Source organism: Hibiscus syriacus, unplaced genomic scaffold (assembly GCF_006381635.1).
Source record: "Hibiscus syriacus cultivar Baekdansim isolate YM2019G1 unplaced genomic scaffold, ASM638163v2 tig00111151_pilon, whole genome shotgun sequence".
Lineage (NCBI taxonomy): Eukaryota > Viridiplantae > Streptophyta > Magnoliopsida > Malvales > Malvaceae > Hibiscus > Hibiscus syriacus.
Genome location: NW_024062999.1, coordinates 1,128,987 through 1,142,872, shown reverse-complemented (window position 1 = coordinate 1,142,872; position 13,886 = coordinate 1,128,987). Strand labels below are relative to the sequence as shown.

Here is a 13,886-nt window from a genome sequence, read left to right as displayed (position 1 = left end):
TTCTATTGGAAACATCAGATAAATAACATAAACAAGATTTTTGAAAGTAAATATTTGCATTTAGATAGCAATTACGCATTGGAACCATTGAAAGCTGTGAGGCTTCTGAATTGGCTGTGTTAATTAATTTGTAAGTCCAGTTTTCTTATTCATCTGTGTTTCCTATTGCATAATTATCAGGAGAATATGGCTCAAGCTCTTGGAATCTGTCTTCAACTTCTTGAAAACAACCGTTCTTCTGATAGTGTTCGGAAGTAAGTTGCTCTATAGGTCAAGAGCTTTCAATTTGAAACCTTCTTCATAGGCTTCTGTATTTGTTAGCAATGTTCCCCTCCCTTTTTGCTGATTTTTCTTTTTCATCTAAATCCATTTTTTTTCAGCACTGCTGCTGCTACCTTCAGGCAGGCTGTAGCTTTGGTTTTTGAACATGTTGTCCTAATCGAGTCTCTTCCACCTGAAAAGTTTGGTTCTGGAATTTATATGTCTCGAACAAGCTCAGTTACAGATGATGTTACTCGCAGTATGAATAATTCAGAGTATGTTGTTTTTGTGGGTTTACTGCTTTCCTAAAACCGTTTTGTTAGATTCTCCCATATTTATGTTTGTCCTGCACATATGTCATATTTGGTATGTTTTTTCTGTGTGTAATTGAGCATACTGTGTCAATTAGTACCTTTTTCTTTGTACCTGTGCTTATCCAATTAGGTACTCTTTTATTTATAATTTATGTAGTTTTTTTAATGTCTATGGTTTTGCTCATCAACATCTGAACTAATCAATCATTAACAGGTTGGAAAACAACTTTGATTCTAGAAAGTCATCATTGATGAGGGAGACTACAACTACTTCTGGGAAGCTTGGGCTTCGTTTGCTTGAAGACCTGACAGCTCTTGCTGCAGGTGGATCTGTATGTGTTAATTTTAAAATGTTGGATTTTGTTTTTATAGCTAGATTGCTCATCTAGAATTCACTTCTAGTGGTTTTGGGAATTATGATTCTTTGAATGATTCCTTGAACCGACTGCATTTCTTCAATAACAATGACAAAATAGAACAGAGCTTCTTATATGGATTACTTTGTTTTTTTTTTGATAGAAATATGGATTACTTTGTTATGCCATGCAGGCATGTTGGTTGCGTGTTAGCTCTCTTCAACGGACATTTGCACTTGATATACTTGAGTGAGATATCTGTCTCTGCCTCTACTTTTTTATGTATTTTTAACTACTAGTTTCTTCATGGACATTTGCGCTTAATGCTTGTGTTTTGCAGGTTCATCCTATCCAATTATGTAGTAATGTTCAAGATTTTGGTTCCTTATGAACAGGTGATAACATAATTATCCAACTGAAAACATCCTTTTATATTTTGTCTAAGCGTGCTAGTAGGACCTTTATAGTTGTAAAGTTTGCATGGTACTTGAACAGGTCTTGCGGCACCAAATATGTTCGCTTTTAATGACTTCACTTCGAACCAACTATGAGGTAACTTCTCTATCCTCTTGTGAAGAAATCCATCTTTTGCCTACCAGAGCTTTTCCCTTTTAAAGGGCTTTCATGAATTTATTTGGGCATTTCTATTTGTTTAATGTCCATTCAGCTTGAAGGAGAAGTAGGAGAGCCATATTTTCGTCGCTTGGTCTTGCGATCTGTTGCTCATATTATCAGACGTTATAGTTCATCTCTTATTACTGAATGTGAGGTATGTTGTATTTGTGCCTTTTTTACATTCTTTGAATTATATACTGATGTGGGAGATAAGATGGAAGTAAAAATAAAACATGTCAGCAATTTAGCAAGAACATGTTATAATTTTAGGGTTTAGATAATTGGGAAATGCTCAGTCGAGTCAAAGGTTAATGTCGATATTCGATGAGAAAATTCATTTCTTCAGAGTTGAGGATTGAGTAAATAGGTATTAGTGTCAGTGATTAGTTACCTAAGTTAAGAAGATTGAGTTGGATTTGTAAATATTCTATTTAGTTAGTATCCCTAAATCTAAGGGATTATTTTTATTACTAGAATTAGTCTATTACCTAGTTTAGAAGTTACCTAAGATAAGACCTAGGCTTGTATATATAATTGTAAGTTTTCTACACGTTTAAATAAGAGTGAATTACAATAAAATTCATATTTTTTGTCATGGTATCAGAGCTACTCATTTTTTGGGTCTTAATCTTCTTGTTGAGCATTTGTTTCTTTGTTCTTATTATTTCTTAAGAGAGTATGACACCTGATTAGCAAGATATAGGCAATACGTGTGATTTCAGCAGTACAAAAACTGCTCAAGGAGGCACAATGGGTGAGGGAAGTCACTCTAATTCGATAAGTGACTTACAAAACATACAAGCCGCTTATAGATTGAATGAAAAAACCTACCTTAAGTGATCATAATTGGTTTGGACTTTCCTAAAAGGGAGAAGTAAACTTAGTCATCACCTCGGAACGAGTTCTAAGGAAGGAGATCCCAGATTTGAGGCTTGGGATGAACAAGTCTCATTGGTTGTGGAATTCAATGGTGTCTGAAATTAGTGACGCCTACATATTTCTTGGAACAACCTAAGAGATATAGGAGGCTGTAAAACAAACCTATTCGAAAGTTTGAGATGCTGCCCAGATTTATGAAATCAAGATCAAAATTTTAGCCACTAAACAAGGAAGCAAATCTATTACAGTGTATTCTAATATGCTACAGAATCTGAGACAGGAAATGGACCACTATTAATGCATTCAGATGAACTGCAGTGAGGATGCAATAATTCTAAAGAGGTTTGTAGAAAAAGATAGGCTTTATGATTTTCTTGTTAGACTAAATATAAAATTTGATGCAGTAAGGGTCCATATTCTAGAAAAAGAAGACATGCCTTCACTGAATGAAACTATTGCTATCATTCGTGTTGAAGAAGGAAGAAGAGTAGTGATGATGGTTGAAAAAATCAAGTAGAGAGTTCAACCTTGGTTACTAGGGCTGTTCTTGAGGGACCAAATCGTCTGGAGCAACAAAATATTGAAGGCAGATCAGAAGGAACACGTACGGTTAACAAGGACTCCTTATGGTGTACTTACTGCAAAAAAAAATCTCGTCACTCCAAAGAGAAGTGCTGGAGATTACATGGAAAGCCTCAGAATGCAAATAAGAATTTCACAAAGAAAGGAGTTTCAACAAGAGGACAAAGCAAAGCTTATGCAACTAAACATGTGACTAAGGAGTCTGATGAATCTGTTGAATTCAACTTGGAAGAAGTAGAAAAATTGAAAAACCTACTGGAATCCTTAGTAAAACCATCTTCTACAGGTACATGCAATCTAGTTTTCTCAGGTATATCTTCTTCCTCTTCTCATAATTCTAATGCCTTGGAATTATTCACCCACATACCTACCCAAAACTCCTGGGTAATTGACTTAGGAGCCACTGATCACATTATTAATTCATCACTAAAATTCCTCACCTACATACCCTGCTCTAGCAATAAGAAAATCACAGTTACAGATGGTATTATGGTAACGATTATTGGCCAAAGAGATATGGCCATCAGTAAGACCCTATTGCTTAAAAATGTCCTACATATGCCAAAACTATTTACTAGCCTTATCTCTATTCCAAAGCTTATCAAAGACACTAACTGCAATGTTTTATTTCATCCTACACAATGTATTTTTCAGAGGCAAGAAACGAAAAGGATGATTGGGCCTGCTAGGGAAATAAATGACTTATACTACTTTGAAGACCTTAGTGGACCATCTAGAGTTTTGAATACTCAACCATTGTCTTTTCTATCCGAATCTACAATCAATAAAGACCAAATCTGGCTACATCACTTTCGCCTTGGTAACCCACCTTTTAGACTCACTATGTTTCCCTCCTTGTGTAATTCCTTAAATGTTGAAGAATTTCATTGTGAAGTTTGTGAATTTGCAAAGCATAAACGTTCCTCTTTTCCAGTAAATAGTAAGCAGACCAGCAGTCCCTTATCGTTATTCACAGTGATGTTTAGGGCCTTCCACTGTTCCTAACATAATTGGGGCTAGATGGCTTGTCTTTTATAGACAATTATACTCGGGTTACTTGGATTTTTCTACTAAAAAGAAGTTTGATGTTACCTCTACTTTTAAAACCTTTTATACCATGATTAAGACTCATTTTGGGGCTGAAATAAAATGAATCAGAACAGACAAATGCCAATGACTACTTTAATCAAGTCCTGTCTCCTTAATTCTTAGAAAGATGTATTATACATGAGTCCTCTTGTGTAAACATTCCCTAACAGAATGAGGTAGCAGAAAGGGAGAATGGACATCTTCTTGCCATAACTAGAGTCCTTTTTATTTCAAAACAATGTCCCTAAAAGGTACTGGAGGGAAGCTGTGTTAACTACCACTTACATGATAAATAGACTACCCACTAAAGTCCTTGAATCTCAAAGTCTCCTTCAAACCCTTACAAAGTTCTTTCCAGATTTCAGTCCATCTCTTAACCTAAAACCAAGGTATTTGGGTGTGTTGCTTTTGTTTACATTCATTCTCAAGGTCGAGGGAAACTTGATCCAAAGGCATTGAAATGCATTTTTATTGGGTATTCCTCCACTCAAAAGGGCTACAAGTGCTACCACCCTCCTACAAGAAAATACTACACTTCTGTTGATGCCACTTTTGTTGAAAAAGGGAGTTATTTTAAAGTTTTTTATCTTCAGGGGGAGATATATTTTAGGGAAGATAAAGATACAAATTTGTTTTTACTTCAACCCCTTGTTGATCTTTCTACATCTATACCGATACCTATACCTATACCTATACCTATATGTTCTACAGAAACACAATATGCTTCTACACCTATATCTATACATTCTACAGAAACACAACCTGTTTCTCCTTCATTCTCTCCCCAGTCAGAACCTAGTACTCCATAAACTTCTACTCTTCAACCAAACATTAATATACCACAACCCAATATTCAAGACACTACTTGCCCACTAAGGGTCTATTCGAGGAAAAAGGCACCTATGCAGATTCAATCATCTCCTCCTGCTCCTATACAGTTTGAGGTACACTCTAAAACTCTTTCTAAACAAAGTGATGCTGAAAATACTATATCTGCTTCTGATTTTGAATTTCCAATTGCTATTAGAAAAGGAAAAAGAACCTGGACCACCAAACATCCTACCTATTTGTTTTTTACCTACAAAATCCTATCCCCCAATCACAGAACCTTCCTTACTAGCCTAAATGACATTGCTATTCCTAAAACAGTAACTAAGGCATTAGAAAACGAGAACTGAAAAAAGGCTATGAAAGAGGAAATGGAGGTTCTGGAGAAGAATAAGACATGTGATTTAGTGAAGCTTCCAGATTGGAAAAAACAGTGGGATGCAAATGGTTATTTACTGTCAAGTATAAATCAGATGGTTCTCTAGAATGGTACAAAGCAAGATTGGTGGCAAAGGAGTTCTCTCAAACCTATGGAATTTACTATCTTAAAACTCTTGCCCCTATTGCAAAGATGAACACAGTGAGGGTCTTACTGTCCTTAGCAGCTATTCAGGGATGGAATTTGCAGCAATTTGACATCAAGAATGCCTTCTTGCATGGGGACCTTGAAGAAGAAGTTTACATGGATATTCCACTCGGATTTGGTTCGAATACTGGACAAGTAGTTTGTAAAATGAGAAAAGCTCTTTATGGACTAAAATAGTCCCCAAGAGCTTGGTTTGGGAGGTTTACTAAAGTAATGCTAAAACAAGGCTTCAAACAGAGTCAAGATGATCATACTCTGTTTGTGAAATACTCTCCTTCAGGGGGAGTAACTGCACTGTTGGTGTATGTAGATGATATAATTGTTAATTGTAATGATTCTGAACGAATTGATAATTTAAAGAAGTGTCTTATAAAAGAGTTTGAAGTGAAGGACCTTGGAAGATTAAAATACTTCCTTGGTATTGAGGTGACTCACTCACAACAAGGGATTTTTATATCTCAGCAGAAGTATACTTTGGACTTGTTGAAGGAAACTGGAAAACTAGGATGTAAACCAACAGAAACTCCTATAGAAGTCAATCACAAGCTTGGAGACTCAAAGGAGGATGATATGATAGTTGACAGAAGTTTTTTTCAGAGACTCGTGGGAAAGCTTATCTATTTGTCACACACCAGACTATACATAACATATGCTGTTGAGGTTGTGAGCCAATTCATGCACAATCCCAAGGAATCATACCTAAGGGTTGTTGTCCAAATTTCGCAATACTTGAAGGGTACACCAGGCAAAGGAATTCTATTTAGAAGAGGGGGAAACTTGACTCTGGAAGCATACACGGATGCAGATTATGCTGGATCCATAATTGATAGAAGGCCAACTTCAGGATATTGCCCTTTCTTTGGAGGTAACTTAGTTATTTGGAGAAGCAAAAAAAAAAAAATGTGGTGGCTAGATCAAGTGTAGAAGCTGAATTTCGAGCTATGACATTGGGAATTTGTGAGTTATTATGGCTGAAGATTATTTTAGAAGACTTGAAGATAAAGCTGAATAGGCCAATGAAACTCTACTGTGATAACAAGTCAGCAATCAACATTGTTCATAATCTAGTTCAACGTGACGGAACAAAAATGTTGAAGTGGATAGACATTTCATAAAAGAGAAACTTGACAGTGGCTTGATCTGTACTCCCTACGTGATCACTGGAGATCAAGTTGCAGACATACTTACCAAAGGTTTACCTGGTAAGTATTTTTAGAAGCTAACAGGCAAGCTGAGGATGGAAGATATCCATGCTCCCAACTTTAGGGGGAGTGTCAGAGATTAGTTACCTTGAGTTGGATTTGTAAATATTTTATTTAGTTAGTATCCTTAAATCTAAGGGATTCTTTTTATTACTAGAATTAGTCTCTTATCTAGTTTAGAAGTTACCGAATATAAGGTCTAGGCTTGTATATATAATTGTAAGTTTCCTACACGTTTAAATAAGAGTGAATTACAGTAAAATTCATGGCTTTTGTCAATTGGAATTTAGGACAAGTAGTAAAAAGGTTCGATGATGTATTAATAGTGTTATTAATATGTTATTATCATACTCTTTACTATTCCATTGTTTTAAGTTTTATTTTGGCTTAATACCTTCTATCTATTTATGGTAAAATAGCCAGATCCTTTGTTTTAATTTTACTTCCATTCAGTTTCAACTCTGTTTATTTGAACTCCTAATTCCAAGGTCTTATGGTATACAGGTTTTCCTTAGCATGCTGATCAAATTAAATTTTCTTGATCTACCATTGTGGCATCGAATTCTTGTTCTTGAGATCTTAAGGGTAAACTCAACAACCTAAATATGCCATAATTTCCTTTTATGATTTATTTAGAAATTGTTTAAAATTTTAAATTTGTCTAATCTTGGAATCGGAATTTGTCAGGGCTTTTGTGTGGAAGCACGGACATTACGGATCCTTTTCCATAACTTTGATATGTATGCTCAGTACCATCCACCTTTTTTCTCTATCTGGTTGCATACATGTTTCTTTACTCTACAGAGTGTTGTTTCCTTGTTTTATTTATTTATTTTAGGTTTGTGCTTTGAACATAATGCTCTCTTTGTGAGAGTGATTTTATGTCATTTCTGAATGTCGACTGAGTTATTATCTACCAGTATTAATACTCGGGATATCAGATGTATCTTTTATGAAGTTAGGTCAAATCCATGAAATTATCCCCATGCCCAGTCCATGTCTCATGAAGCTGATATTGTAGTTGTGTTATTAGCCAAATTTGATGTGAATTTGAACTGAATATCTTTCTTAATGTCCAATTTCACAAGTTTCCCGATGTCAGTGATTATTTTGGTTTGATTAGATTCAAAGATCAACGAGTCATTTGTTACTCGATTTCAAATGTCATCAAAGTTTGATCATCTAAACTGTTTCTTTCCTCTGCCCCTTCTTCACTAGTTGATTAATTTTTGGAAAATAAGAGTAATCTCATGACTTCACTCATTTAGGCATCCGAAGAACACAAACGTCGTGGAGGGTATGGTTAAAGCCCTTGCTCGAGTTGTTTCAAGTGTGCAGGTGATTTATTTGTTAATTTTCATTAAGTTTTAGTCATGCCAAGTTTTTTAATTTTATATTCGCACGAATGTGATTGTCTCTAGGTGTATTTATTTGAAAATTTGTAGTATGTCTTTGTAGCATTTTTTGGCCTTTCTGTGATGAAATGTTTTCCCTTACTTCAGCCCCTGCCACAATATCTTTTTCGGTTATTGCTATGTATCATCTGTTGGCTCTGCTGTGTCTTCATCAACCATTTGTCTATTAACTTATGATAACTGTCAGAGATTAGTTACCTAAGTTAAGGAGATTGAGTTGGATTTGTATATATTCTATTAGTTAGTATCCCTAAATCTATGGGATTGTTTTTTATTAATAGAATTAGTCTCTTACCTAGTTTAGAAGTTACCTAAGATAAGATATAGACTTGTATATATAATTGTAAGTTTCCTACACGTTCAATACAAGTGAATTACGGTAAAATTCATGGTTTTTGACATGGTATCAAAGCCTCTCGTTTTTTGGTCCTAATTTTCTTGTTGAGCAGCGTTTCTTAGTTCTTATCCTCCCTTGAGAGAGTAAGGTACATGTTCAGCAAAATGTAGGTGGTGGGGGTGATTATAGCAGTGCTAAAACTGTTCAAGGAGGCTCAGTAAGAGGACAGAGCAAAGCTTATGCAACCAAACAGGTGGCTAAGAAATCAGATGAACAATCTGTCGAATTCAACCGAGAAAAAGTAGAAAAAAATAAAGAACCTACTGTAATCTTTAGAAAAACATTCCTCTACAGGTACATGCAATATGGTTTTCTCAGGTATATCCTTTTCTTGTTCTCAAGATTCTAATGCCTTGGAATCATCCACCCATATACCTATCCAAAACTCATGGGTAATTGACTTAGGAGCCACGGATCATATGACTAAACCTCACTAAAATTCCCCACCTACACACCCTGCCCTAGCAACAAGAAGATCACAGTTGCAGATGGTACCATGGTAACGGTTGTTGGACAAGGAGATTTGCCATTAGTAAAACCCTATTGCTTAAAAATGTCCTACATGTGCCAAATTATTTACTAGTCTTATCTCTATTCCAAAGCTTATCAAAAATACTAACTGCAGTGTTTTGTTTCATCCTACACAATGCATTTTTCAGGAGCAAGAAACGAAGAGGATAATTGGGTGTGTTAGGGAAGTAAATGACCTATACTACCTTGAAGACCTTAGCGGAACAGGTAGAGCCCTGAATACCCAACCATTGTCCTTTTTATCAGAATCAACAACCAATAAAGGCAAAATCTGGCTACAACATTTTCGCCTTGGTCACCCACCTTTCAGACTCTTAAAAACTATGTTTCCCTCTTTGTGTAAATCCTTAAATGTTGAAGAATTTCATTGCAAAGTATGTGAACTTGCAAAGCATAAACGTTCCCCTTTCCCAACAAGCAATTAAAGGACCACCAGTCTCTTTACTCTTATTCACAGTTATGTTTGGGGGCCTTCCACTATTCCTAAAATAACTGAGGCTAAGATTTGTATCTTTTATAGACGATTGTACTCGGGTTACTTGGGTTTACCTACTGTAACAGAAGTCAGATGTTACCCCTACTTCTAAAACTTTCTACACCATGGTTAAGACTCAATTTTGGGCTGAAATATGCGAATCAGATCAGATAATGCCAATAATTACTTTAATCAAGTCTTATCCCCTATTTCCTAGAAAAAGGTATTATATTAAGTCCGCTTACGTAAATATTCCCCAATAGAATGGGTAGTAGAAAGAAAAAATGACAATCTTCTTGTCACAACAAGAGCTTTTCTATTTCAAAACAAGGTCCCTAAAAAGTATTGGGGGAGGCTGTGTTAACTGCTATTTACATGATAAACAGACTCCCATTAAAGTCCTTGAATCCCAAAGTCCCATTCAAACCCTTATAAAATTCTTTCCAAATTTCAGCCCATCACTTAATGTAAAACTGAGGGTATTTGGGTTTGTTGCTTTTGTTCACATACATTTTCAAAGTAGGGGTAAACTTGATCCAAGGGCATTGAAATGCATATTCATTGGCTATTCTTCCACTCAAAAGGGCTACAAGTTCCATCACCCACCTACAGGGACATACTACACCTCTGCTGATGTAACTTTTGTGGAAAAAGAAAGTTATTTTTTAGTTCCTTATCTTCAGGGGGAGATATCATTTAGGGACGATAAGGATGCAAATTTGTTTCTACTTCAGCCCCTTATTGATCTTCCTACATCTACACATTCTGAAAGGACACAACCTACACAGTCTGCACAGCTTGCTTCTATTCCATCTTCTCCCCAGCAAGAGCCTAATACTCCTTCTACTCCGTCCTCTCCCCTATCAGAACCTAATACTCCTCAAGCTCCTACTCCTCAACCAAACATTAAAACACCACAACCCAATATTCGGGGCACTACTTGTCCCCTAAAGGTCTATTCGAGGAAGAAGACACCTATGCAGATTTAATCGTCCCCTTCTTCTGCTCCTGCTCTTGCTCCTATACAATTTGAGGTACATTCTGAAATTCCTTCTGAACAAAGTGAGGCTGAAAATACTATATCTGCTTCTGATTTTGAATTTCTTATTGCTATTAGAAAAAGAAAAAAAACCTGCACCACCAAACATCCTTCCTATTTGTTTATGACCTACAAAAACCTATCCCCCAATCACAGAACCTTTCTTACTAGCCTAAATGACATTGCTATTCCTAAAACAATATCTGAGGCATTAGAAAATGAGAACTGGAAAAATGCTATGAAAGAGGAAATGGAGGCGCTGGAGATGAATAAGACATGGAAGTTACTTAAGCTGCCAGAAGGGAAAAAAACAGTGGGATGTAGATGGGTATTTACTATCAAGTATAAGTCAGATGGTTCTTTAGAAAGGTACAAAGCAAGATTGATGGCAAAGGGGTACTCTCAAAGCTAAGGAAATGACTATCTTGAAACTTTTGCTCTTGTTACAAAGATTAACACAGTGAGGGTCCTACTGTCCTTAGCAGCTATTCAGGGATGAAATTTGTAGCAGTTTGACATCAAGAATGCCTTTTTGCATGGGGACCTTAAAGAAGAAGTATACATGGATTTTCCACCCGGATTTGGTTCGAATACTAGACAAGCAGTGTGCAAATTGAGGAAAACTCTTTATGGACTAAAATAATCCCCAAGAGCTTGGTTGGGGAGATTTACTAAAGTAATGCTAAGACAAGGCTTCAAACAGAGTCAAGGTGATCATACTCTGTTTGTGAAATACTCTCCTTCAAGGGAAGTAACTGCACTGTTGGTGTATCTGGATGATATAATTGTTACATGTAATGATTCTGAAGGAATTGGTAATTTAAAAAAGTGTCTTATAAAAGATTTTGAAGTGAAAGACCTTGGAAGATTAAAATACTTGGTATTGAGGTGACTCATTCACAACAAGGAATTTTTATATCTCAGCAGAAGTATACTTTGGACTTCTTGACGGAAACTGGAAAATTAGGATGTAAACCAGCAGAAACTCCTATAGAAGTCAATTATAAGCTTGGAGACTCAAAGGAAGATGATATGGCAGTTGACATAAGTTCTTTTCAGAGACTCGTGGGAAAGCTTATCTATTTGTCACACACCATACCAGACATAGCATATGCTGTTGGGGTTGTGAGCCAAATCAAGCACAATCCTCCTTTATAATTGTATCCTTAAATCTAAGGGATTGTTTTTTTTAAAAGAATTGAAGGCCTCATTAAAAACCTCCTTAATTAATGGAGCTTGAAGAAAGCTCCTTAATCATTGGAATGAGGAAAAGAGTGCCTTAGAATTTCATTCAACAACTTAAGTACATAAGATACATCCAGAACAACACCCCTGTGTAAAACATACAACCATACAACGCCCTTAAACAACCAAAAACAACAACACTAACTTAGCCTAAACCTAGTAAGCTAGTTCCCCCGCAACTGAAGGTGAGTCCTGATTACCAAACTAGCGAAAAAATTACAAAAATAAGAGCCTATACAACCTGAAGTAAAATTAGAAAACAATACATCAAAAAAACCTTCATCACTCAACCAATCCCCTGTTTAGCTAGCTTATCAGCCTCCAAATTACAACTCCTATGAATCCAATTTAGAACATAGCCTTTATCAAAAATTGCAGCTCCAATTTCCTCCATCAGTTCATTGGAAAAGATAGGGACAGATTGCAGTTTTAGAATCCAATCCACTGCATTTTTGCAATCACTCTCTATAATTAGTCTTCCCTTTTTGGCCCAATCAAACGAATATAAGAAATCAATACCTTCTTTAATAGCTTTCAGTTCTGCCAAAATAGGAAGAGCAGGCCCTACTGCAGTAGAGAAAAAGGCTAAGGAGCAACTTTTAGAATCTCTCAAAATACCTCCAATTTCGCCTTGCATCCTATCCCCACTAACAACCCCATCCACATTCAGTTTAAATACATCCGAAGGAGGAGGAGTCCAGCCAATAACCTTCTTTGGAGTAGAAGAAAGATGAAATTTATCAGCCCTCGAAGGATCCTCTATTAGTAGGTCAGTCTGAATCTGAACAATAGGATGTTTAGCTAAAAACCATTTTGCCAACCTGAATCTAATAATAAAATACAGACCCGATCTGTCAAATTTCCCGTTTTCAAACACAACCAGATTTCTTACCTTCCAAATTGACCAGAAAACAACAGCCGGGATAAACCTCCAAATATTAGAATTCTGCCTAAGGTTCGACCAAGAAAAAAGAAGGGACGATGGATCTTGAGGCAGAACAGAAGAGATTTCCCAAAGCCTTAGAAAATTGATCCACATTTCCCTAGCAACATAACACCATAAGAACAGGTGTTCTATGGTTTCTTCATGGGAATGGCATAAGGGGAAAAACACATCCGCCATGGGAATCCCTCTGTTTTTTAGTTCCACTCTCACTGCTAATTTGCGATGACAAATCTGCCACAAAAAGTTTGGACTTTAAGAGGGCCAAACCAGCCCATACCCACATATTCCATTCAAAACTCCCTTCAAGACTGCCATATAGCGTCAATCTGCAAGACTTGACCGAAAACAAGCCATCCCCCTTTCCCAACCAGCCCAGAAAATCATCCACAGAACTAGAAAGCTTAAAAGTGTCCATCAACGTCATTAAATCAATCCACTGGTCTAATTCCCAATCACAAAGGTTTCTTCTTAGTTGAATATTCCATACCCAAACATTATTGACAAACTCACCAAACTCAGATACTTTCCCCCATTTATTAGTCGACAAAGCAAAAATTCTAGGGAATTGATTTTTTAAAGACAAATTAGTAACCCAAACATCAGTCCAGAAAGCTGTCGACCTACCGTTTCCCACTTGTATCTTTGAATTATCTCTCAAACATTCTCCAATCTTATCATTTTTCGCATAGCTATTCAAGATACCTCTCCATACCCAAGAATCTAAAGGTGAAGCAGCACTTGAAATAGAAAGAGACAGGCTACTAATGTTGTTTTTGCAGCAAATCAACTTTTTCCATTGACTATTCTTTTCATTAGCAAAGTTCCACAACCATTTCCCAAGCAGAACTCTATTTATCAAACTTAAATCAAAGATTCCTAAACCTCCCTCTTCAAAAGGTTGACAAACCGATTTCCAATTCACCCAGTGAATTCGTTTCCTAGCATGATCATCTCCCCAAAGGAAGTTAGCCATCAAAGAGTTCAACTTCTGAGTCACTTTGAGAGGTATTTTGAAAATAGAAAGGTAAAAAATCGGCAAGGAGGACAATACAAATTTAACCAATACAAGTCTTCCCGCCAGCGACAATGAATTTGCTTTCCAACCTGCAAGTCTCTTGTTAAAAGT

General features: G+C 36.3%; 1 protein-coding gene across 2 annotated transcripts in view; it reads left to right on the top strand.

Moving 5' to 3' along the window:
- Positions 1-13,886, top strand: part of LOC120154847 (protein MON2 homolog) — a 35,597-nt gene that overhangs the window by 1,431 nt on the left and 20,280 nt on the right. For both annotated transcript variants that reach the window (XM_039166493.1, XM_039166494.1), the window contains exons 4-13: positions 181-254; positions 381-536; positions 790-907; positions 1,125-1,180; positions 1,272-1,326; positions 1,427-1,483; positions 1,599-1,700; positions 7,217-7,297; positions 7,400-7,452; positions 7,981-8,050. In XM_039166493.1, coding sequence (XP_039022424.1) covers positions 181-254; positions 381-536; positions 790-907; positions 1,125-1,180; positions 1,272-1,326; positions 1,427-1,483; positions 1,599-1,700; positions 7,217-7,297; positions 7,400-7,452; positions 7,981-8,050 — 822 coding nt within the window. The remainder of the gene's footprint in view (positions 1-180; positions 255-380; positions 537-789; positions 908-1,124; positions 1,181-1,271; positions 1,327-1,426; positions 1,484-1,598; positions 1,701-7,216; positions 7,298-7,399; positions 7,453-7,980; positions 8,051-13,886) is intronic.